Genomic DNA, 8,953 nt, shown 5'->3' with positions numbered 1-8,953 from the left:
AAACTTGTGCGCATACTACTACTAGCACCACAACTAACAATAATATAAAATATTTAATATAAAATTATTTATAGCTTAATAATGATGAGCAACATTAACAATATAAACACAAGCTCAAAATAAACTTGTAATCAATAATGCCACCTAAGTTTTCATATTTAATTTGAATTAAGTAACTCTGTTGCATAAATATATGTTAGATTGTTACTCAAATCACTCTATTTTTTTTTTAAAGAGAAAGAAGCACACAATCTAACGAGGACTGCCATCTTGCGGTCAAATGGTGAAGTACAAGTACGGATGGTTTATTAGAGAAGCTCCACTCTAACCCTAAGTCCAAATACTTCTGGAGTTGGATGCAAAAGCTACATAAACTGGGCCAAGCGTACAGCTTTGATGATCGAAATGTTGCGTGAAGACATTTTAAAAACAACAAACGTGATTAAAGCACGTGAGAGAATAAAACCAGGAATCAGTGCGTGTTTGCGTGCCTAGCATTAGTATTGCGACTTGAGTGAAACGCTGCCACATAGACGATCTGTCGTGACGGAAATCTGTTCGGTGTCATAGCAACGATCAACATTTCTAAAGCGATTAAAGCGTCGACGAGCACGGACAGTTAATAATAACGACAGTAACTGTATGAGTATGCACACACAGTTAATAATGACGCTCCACCTACTTCTTCCAGGAGATAATTAGCGTTACGATCGTAACACAGCAGGCGGAGGTTCGTGTCACGGTGTTAGCCTGTGACAGATGGCAAAGATGCTGACTGAAAAGCTCAGTTTGACTTGTGACAGACTCCTGTCTCACCGGCAGCTCGCATGCTGTTACTCTTACTTTAGCATACCACGGCACGGCAAGGAAGTGCTCGTTTACAGCACAAAAGACGGAAAGCAGAAGGTTTGTTAGTTTTTAAGTAATTTGTTAGTGTCTGCACCATGGTCCGCACTCTGGCTACAGAGCGTCAGAACAATTTAATATATCTCAAAAAAATCATATATACACAAAAATGTCATTAAAAAGTATATGTTTGAATGTTTGACCCACAGAGATGGATTCCTACTGAAATGCTGCAGCAAAGTTTACAATAAATCTACCAGATTTGCACGTTAGATTTAGCATATCATGGCAAACTAAACAAACAGTTCATCTGCATTCAGACAACTTTCTTTTTCGCTACTTAATTCACTGGTGCCATAATCGCGAGAACAAGCCACGTCTGGGCAGATCGCTTTTCCTCTTAGATGAAGGATTTTATTGTCATTTTGCCAGCCAGTTTGTTTCAAGGTAAACTAATCTGGAAGAAACTGTGTCACTAACCCAAACAAGCCAGCAGGTGGCTGTTTAACTTCTCTGTCTTACACATTTACTAGCCCTGGGCCAGATTATGTGGATTCCAGCATAGTACACTTAAAAATGGTAAAACCTGTGAAACTCTTATGAACAAACAGGCAAACAAACTTACACTATCCACTCATCTTTTATATATTTGAATGTTTCATTTTGTCACAATCACAAATGGCCTGGTGTTTTTGTCAGACAGTAGGGAACCTACTAAATAGATCTTCGTTTAAAATTGTGCTAGAGATCAAGGTCATGTTTGTCACTTTACAGGCGATTACCTGTGAATTGTAATGGATCGTGAGATACATGAGCTGCTATGTCATTGACCTTCTTGACCATTGACCATTCTTTATGCTTTACTAAAGTATTTTTTATAATTCTTTTTTATAGCCCCTCGTGCTAACTGGTCACCATGGTGACATCAGTGCCCTGACTTTTGGAAAAAGAAGCAGTCCCGTTATCCTCTGCTCCGCCTCTGCTGATTACGTCATTGTCTGGGATATTGAATTGTGCCAGAAGAGAACACAGGAAGGTAACGATACATAGTTCCTTGTGTTTGACCCTGAATTGTTGTGTGCTGTGAGCAGTGCTCTGCAGTAAAGAGTTTCTCCATGCCAAATCACACACATTTTTCCCCATTATAAAGCTCTGTTTTGTAATGTTGCAGAGCAACTTTACCACACGCTTCATATCACGTCATGTAGTGAAAATGATCATTTTCCTGAGTTAAGTTTAAATGTAAGCAGACAAAGTTTTTGGTTTGCAGGTAAAGTTGCAGCTGGAACAATTATCGGGACATTGCTGGGGGAGGTTGTTCATCTTTCATTTTGTTTCTCTGATGCACGAGTGGCTGCATGCACGGGAGCAACTGCATGTATTCTCAGCTTAAAGGTACCAGATGATCATGCTGCACGTCTTCCACTTGGTCAATGCATTTAAGCTAAAGGGTTGTAAATGGACTTGTTCTTACACTTTCTACTCTACCTGATCACTCAAAGCACTTTTAAAACTTGTGCCTCATTCACCAATTCACATTCATACAAGCAGTTTTTTCTATGCTCTGTCTAAAATTCATACACATTTACACTCCGATGAACGCAGAGAGCAACTTGAGGTTAAGATCTTGTGCAAGGATATTTTGTATGCAAGCTGCAGCAGCCAGGGATTAAACCTGACCTTAAGATTAGTAGATGACCTGCACTGCCTGCTGAGCTACAGTCAGCTCATTGACTTTTTAAAAAACATTTACTACAAGACAGTAATCACCACTTGTTCTTACTCAAGTTTTACTGTTGTTTCCCACATCAGAGACCAGAAACGATCCGTACCTTGACGGGCCACCTGGGACCTGTAACATCAGCAGAGTTCTGTCCCTGGAATAACGATATCCTCGTCACCACATCAGAAGACCGCACCTTTAGGGTATTACTTTAAATTTTACACTTTTTATTTAGGCACAGTGATGTGTAATGGTTTAGAAAAACAAATTGTGCACACCTTACTTGGACTTTTAGCTTTTTAATTTTGTCTCGTCAGGTGTGGGATTTAAAAACTGAAGCTGTTTTCTTCCAGTCGTTTGTGCTTTCAGGTATGATGTAAATATTTTAAATCATGTTGGTGAAGTGGTAAACACTCATTCTTTTGAGCTTGGCCCCTTTAGCCTGCAATACTCTTATTCACTTTGTACAGTAGAAATGATAACTCTATTTTAAAATAGGACTGGAAAAACTGGGATGTCAGATTAGGTTGTTGGTTAAGGATTGGTATCTCTTTCTGGGGTTTTCTCTCTTCTGTACCCAGGGTTCCTGTGATAGAAGCCACCCCATTAGCATAAAATCAATTAGTTATGATTATTCAACCATAGGTTTCAATTTGAAGGTTTGAAAATATTGAACTTCTTTAATCCTTTAGCCTCTCCACTGCTCACTGCATTCTTCTTGGAAGAGCACAGGCATCTTATCACCGGTTCAACTGATGGACAGGTTGGTGACTGAAGCACGCCGCAGCTCAAAAGGCTCAGACACTGAAATTCCACAAGCTGAAAGACTTGTCTGTTTTAGGTGTGGTGCTTTTCTCTCAGTGACGACCACAAGTGTCACCTAGTGACCAAAATGGACCTTGAGAAGATGGAAAAAAGACATCAAATGCACCAAGAGAGTGTGAGCCATCAAGCAGGTGACGTGACATGAAACAGACAGTTCTTTAAACTAGTTGGAAAAGTTCACTCAGTTACTTTGAACCTACTTTTGAATGTTTTCTTCCAGGGTGTGTTGGAAAATCATCTGCTGATAAAGTGGAGACTTCAAAACCTGTTCTCAAAATGGCTTTATGTAGGCCTCTTTCAGACATCAACGGTGACCAAGAAAAGTAAGTACAGCTTAGCTGGAATAGGTGTCTTGACCCTTATTGCAACTTCCTTTAAACTGGTAAAACTACATGAACTAAACAGTGTGGATGGCTGGATTAGTTGTAGAGTTGTAGATGTAGTTTACTTCATTCATCAGTCACAAGAAAAAACAAGATCCAAGCCGTTCATTCACTCCCTTCCTCCCTCTCAGTGGATCATATTGTTTGATTTTAGCACAAGAAAGATCTGGTTCTCTTCATTTTTGACAGGGAATCTTAATAAAGCATGACTGTCAGCTATATGTATTCTCAAGGGTCCTATTTTGTTCATTATTCCACAAAGTGCAAATTGTATGTCATCCAGGAAAATATTAGCAAAATGACTTATAACACATATGTCAAATAAAAAAAAAAAATAGCTGCATATTTTTGCCATTAACACAGTGTCACAAGCTCCTGGAAAAAAAAGTCCTTAACGACATACCACATCCGTATGGACTAATTGCTGCACGTGTTCACACACTCACAGGAAACCTGAAGGAAACTTCACACGTCGCGGGAAACTGCTGTCTCGAAGCATAAAGTTTCAGACCGTTGAAACATATTGTTGCTGTGACAGGAGGCAGGCACTTGAAAAACACTTAGACATGACTAGATTTGTATGATTCCTAATTGCTGTAAGGAAAGCTTGTGATCTCAGTGCAGAGCTCAGCGACTTACTGACTTCACACTTTACTGTTAGAGTGAAATATAGAACAAGTGGAAGCAGAGTCAGTGTGTGATCATTGAAGCTGTTGAAGTTTCTTTGCAAGCCACATATTCAATGTATAAGACAAAGTAATCATTTACAGTCACTGTTAGCATCAATGTTTAGACACTATTCAGACAGCACACATTTGAAATAATTGATTTATTACAGCAGTACAGTTTGGACTTCCAGCTCATCATTCCCTGCGAGTATGTTTCTATAAATTTGGGTACTAATAAATAAATCTTGCTCTGGAGACTTGTGGATGTTGTGGGGGTGGACAGCTTGAAGCAGCAGTGATGCTGACGTGTCAGAGTGAAAAGGAAAGCTTAAATATATAAATACATTGGGAGTATTTGTGGCATATGACACTAGGGAACTAAAGCATGTTATGTATGTTTCTCACACTGCAGCTTGATGTGCCAAACTAAAGTAGCACACGGGCTTTGCTCAAGTAAGATTCCACATAGTAGTATGAAAATAATGATGCACAAAAATGTAAAACCTTCCAAACATAAATTGCCCGCAAACTCAAAACCTCAGCATGCAGCCCAGAGCAGGAAGTGGATAAAAGAGCAGAGCTCCTTTCTTCTCTGTGGTATTAGTTTCCAGTGTGCTGAATGTATATAGTTTAGACTACATGAAGTCAAAGGTAACTTGAATCAAAGCCTATACTTTTATGGTGTACATGTCTTGCCACTTCATCACATCAGTATGTTGATCTTTTGTGTCGTTTGTCTGACCCCAAATGAAAAATTCTTTTGCGAGAAAATCCTTTAACATGGTTTTTCCATATGTTTCTGTTTGGGGGCCCTGCAGTGACAACAGCTGGTTTTGTATTGGAAGCTCTGATGGTCTGTATGTGGTCGATCTGGCTACGTCTGAACTGGTAACGGCGCTATATTTCAAAGGTAGGCTGCTGGGGATGTGGCTCCTCCGATCATTCTGTCTTTCTTTAAGAAACTCAGGTATGTCTCCAATAAAACATGTGGTTTCCCCTGAGAGATTCCACTGGTGAGACATTAAAAGATCAATTTAATAGTTGCTTCCATTTCTTTTTTTAAATGTGATACCACATGATGATGAATATGATTTTCATTCTTGTAGATTACCCTAAGCTGAGCATCGCCATGGCTGGGTCATGGACCATCTCTCCAGGGTGTGATAACTCTGTGAGTATTTCCATTAACCTTTTCAGCTTGACTTCTATCATTAATACAGTGTTGCTGGTATTGTTTTTAGTATAAAGGATTTACTAGTTATGATAGTGCGATATAATGTTTTTAATGTGTGTTTGTCTGCAAACCAATTTCACTGGTGTCACAACCATGCAACATGCAGTCACTGAACCTTTGAAGGTTCTAAGTAGAAATTAAAATAAAGTGCAGCAGTCTATTTGTAGGCAAGCTAGAACAACATTATAGAAAAAAGTGGTTTTCCATAGGCTTTTGGATAATTGCCAAATATAATAAACTCTGTAGGAAATAAATGTAAACAGTTATACATATTCCCAGCATTAGAATATTAACAAATTAACTTTTATGATTGTTGGAGTGTAAATGCACCCACCACCTGTCCCCATGTCTGGTACTATATCTGGTATGTAAACATACAATATTTTTGAAAATAGCTGCAGCATTAAAACCAATCCCTAAACAGCTTTGCTTTGTTCTTTTCTTAAAACTTCTACTAAATAACCGAGTTTATGGTTCACCTATGGCTAACTTTTATGTAAAACAGTAGTAAGTATTTAATGTTCTCACAGTCTAGGGCAATGTAAAACACACACATACACACAAAACATTCATTAACAGCTTAAAACACATGTTTATGTATATATTATTACTAAAAGAATACTGTTTTTTCTTTTATTAAAATTTTAATTGATTGAATTTATTTCCCACACAGATGCTGATGTTAGTGAGCTCTTTGTTTACCCCATGTGTGGTCATGTTGGAGGTGCGTCTATGTGACCTAGGAAGGCCCTTGGCTTGTGGCGAAGGATTTTCAGTGTTCCCAAGGTAAAGCTGGAGTTAACTGAAAGATATTAGGTAGCGATACAATATTTTGATGATCTACAGTGACAAAACCTTTTTTTTTACTCACTTCATCTTACTGATCAAACCAAAATTCAAGTTTATTAATAGAACTTGATGGGGGACACTGTGCCCTTGTAGTGAAGCTACTTGAGGTCTGAAACTGTGTTTTGCTTTTTATTTTTATGAGTAGTACAATAAGAAGCATTTCAGCTACTTGTTTTGTAAAAAATAAAATAAAAGAAGATGAAAAAGTCTACAAATGACAGAAAAAATAAGTGTTTTTCAGCTATTTGAACCAAGCACAAAACTGCACTGGTTAGTGAGTGATTGCACTTTATACTTTTAAATTTGCTAACAGTCACAATAAGATTACTTTTTAAATGCCAAAGATTTTAAATTGTCCTCTGAGAAAGAAGGAACATTCATTCAGCCATTACCCGTAACTCCATAAATGATTACCTAGCAAAGTCCAGCAGCACCAATAAGGGCTAATTTCATCAACTTAATGTGTTTTTTGTCTACTTTAACAAATTTGCTATTTTTCAGCCAAAGCATAATCATTTGGGATAGTTACAACTTGCAAAAACAATGCCTTTATACAGTTTTGTTAGTCTGGTCATTTGAGCTCACCGGCAGTATTATATATGATTGTGGACTGTTTGTAAAGTTGGCCTCCTGCCTCTAATGCCCTCTGACTCTGACATTTCCATATTAACTTCCTCTATTACAAACATTCATGCCATCTGGTTTTTCATGAGTCAACAATATCATGGCATTGGAAATCAGAGGGGCTAATAATCCATAAGAGTGGAAAATGCTGTGCTCCTTCATTTCCAGTAACTCCCCCAGCCCTCCCCTCCATTTCACCCCTCTCTTGTTTTCAGCTCTCCTCCGCTGCCCAATTCTCCCCTCAATACTGAGCTAAAGAGGAAGGAACCCAGCCATCCTAAAAAGAAAGGTCAGCATCCCCAAACACTCATCTCTCACTTATACACACAGAATAAAAAGAAAACTACTACTATCTGATGACTTTGAGCTTTAAAAATGTGACCCTTTTTGTAGTTTATTTCACGACTGGCTCATTATCTGTTTTTTTTGCTTGACCACATATAAAAGCTACTTTCAACAGCTCCCTTATTCACAAGGGGTTGCCACAGCAGGTAGCTCCGCATGCTTGATTTGGCAAGGATTTTATTTAACACTGGAGGTCTTTTCTGATGCAATCTCGGGGGATTTGTTCCTCTTCAATTTTACTGTTGGGTTAATAAAAGTCTGCTTGGCAATTTCAGGAGTTACTGAGAACATCTTCATTAACTGCAAACATTCACAATTTAAAGATTCCTTCCCCTCATTTTGTTGGGGTTTTATACGACTGTCTGTTTTCATAAACAGGTACTTCAGTTAGAGCAGCACATGCAGACTGATGGTTTCTCTTACATTAACCCGGTTTTTTGACTGGCTGCTTCTTCCTGTTGTGGATTCATAGGTAAAGTGAGCCTGTTTGTGTTTCTCTGGTGGACCATTAGGATCACAGATAAAGTTTATGATTGGGATCTGGCAACTTGCAACTGTTCTCCTGGAGCGACCTACGAAATACTGACATTTACATACATACATCATACAGAGAGGTAGTGCTGAGAGGCAGTATTAGCTGTCTCCTCACAGCTGGAGTTGAGGAATTTGCCAGTGCCAGACTGTGCAGGGGGTGACCAAAAACCACAAACGTTTACACACTAACCCAGCATGCTGCTCTCCATGCACCTCTGTATTCTTAAAGTTATCGACACAATTGTATACAAATTATGCAATAAACCTCCAAGATCCTTGGAAATAGAATTGTTCTTCCATTGCATGTGTGCGAGACCGCTGAAGGTGCCTTTAAAAAAGAGCTGTAAGTGTACAGTAGATGTCTGTGTAACAGAATCATGCACTGAACCTGGCTTTTTGAGATGATTATAATCAGCTGCTGTTACTTTTTGCATGATGTGTCGTATAACCCCAGAGTGCTGTTGCTTGAATTAAGTCATTTTATAGAAAGGATTTCAGGGAACTAGTAAAACAGAAGAAGAGCAATGCACAACACACATTTTCCATAGAGAGTGATCAGATCAGTCCTATCAGTCAGCATGAAAATACTGCAGATGTGAATCTGATTCATTTAGATTTCTCTGTCAGGGAGAATAGACAGCTTTACTGTTTGACCTGAGCTGTCACAATTTATTAAGAATAAAATGAAATAAAGAAACAATGAAAAGCAGACAATGTGGAGCACAATAGAGTTTCCTTTCCTTTTCACGTCATGCCTACTCCTTGAAGCACTAGAAGCCGTTGGACTCTGCAAGTCCCACTAAACTGCTGTGATCTACAGGATCTTCTCTCACAGAATGAACAGAAAATAAAGTGCAGATAATGAACTGAAAATGATTGGACCCACTGTATGAGTTGAATCTCCCACTAAAACATTGTGATC

At 38.6% G+C, this 8,953-nt stretch overlaps 1 protein-coding gene across 2 annotated transcripts in view; it reads left to right on the top strand.

Moving 5' to 3' along the window:
* The first annotated feature begins 552 nt into the window (after positions 1-552).
* wdr27 (WD repeat domain 27) overlaps positions 553-8,953 on the top strand; it is a 42,226-nt gene continuing 33,825 nt past the window's right edge. The window contains exons 1-12 of one of the 2 annotated variants that reach the window (XR_002064208.2): positions 553-906; positions 1,741-1,882; positions 2,117-2,241; positions 2,659-2,772; positions 2,887-2,938; positions 3,262-3,332; positions 3,411-3,525; positions 3,615-3,717; positions 5,264-5,355; positions 5,552-5,616; positions 6,353-6,465; positions 7,368-7,441. Coding sequence is in view for 1 of the 2 variants with exons in the window: in XM_005474036.2 (XP_005474093.1) it covers positions 760-906; positions 1,741-1,882; positions 2,117-2,241; positions 2,659-2,772; positions 2,887-2,938; positions 3,262-3,332; positions 3,411-3,525; positions 3,615-3,717; positions 5,264-5,355; positions 5,552-5,616; positions 6,353-6,465; positions 7,368-7,441 (1,213 nt within the window). In the remaining variant the exon portion in view is untranslated. The remainder of the gene's footprint in view (positions 907-1,740; positions 1,883-2,116; positions 2,242-2,658; positions 2,773-2,886; positions 2,939-3,261; positions 3,333-3,410; positions 3,526-3,614; positions 3,718-5,263; positions 5,356-5,551; positions 5,617-6,352; positions 6,466-7,367; positions 7,442-8,953) is intronic. The other variant, XM_005474036.2, reaches the window with a different exon arrangement.

The sequence above is a fragment of the Oreochromis niloticus genome, linkage group LG13 (assembly GCF_001858045.2).
Source record: "Oreochromis niloticus isolate F11D_XX linkage group LG13, O_niloticus_UMD_NMBU, whole genome shotgun sequence".
Classification (NCBI taxonomy): domain Eukaryota; kingdom Metazoa; phylum Chordata; class Actinopteri; order Cichliformes; family Cichlidae; genus Oreochromis; species Oreochromis niloticus.
The sequence above is the reverse complement of the archived record's forward strand: the minus strand, read 5'-3'. Positions and strand labels throughout refer to the sequence as shown.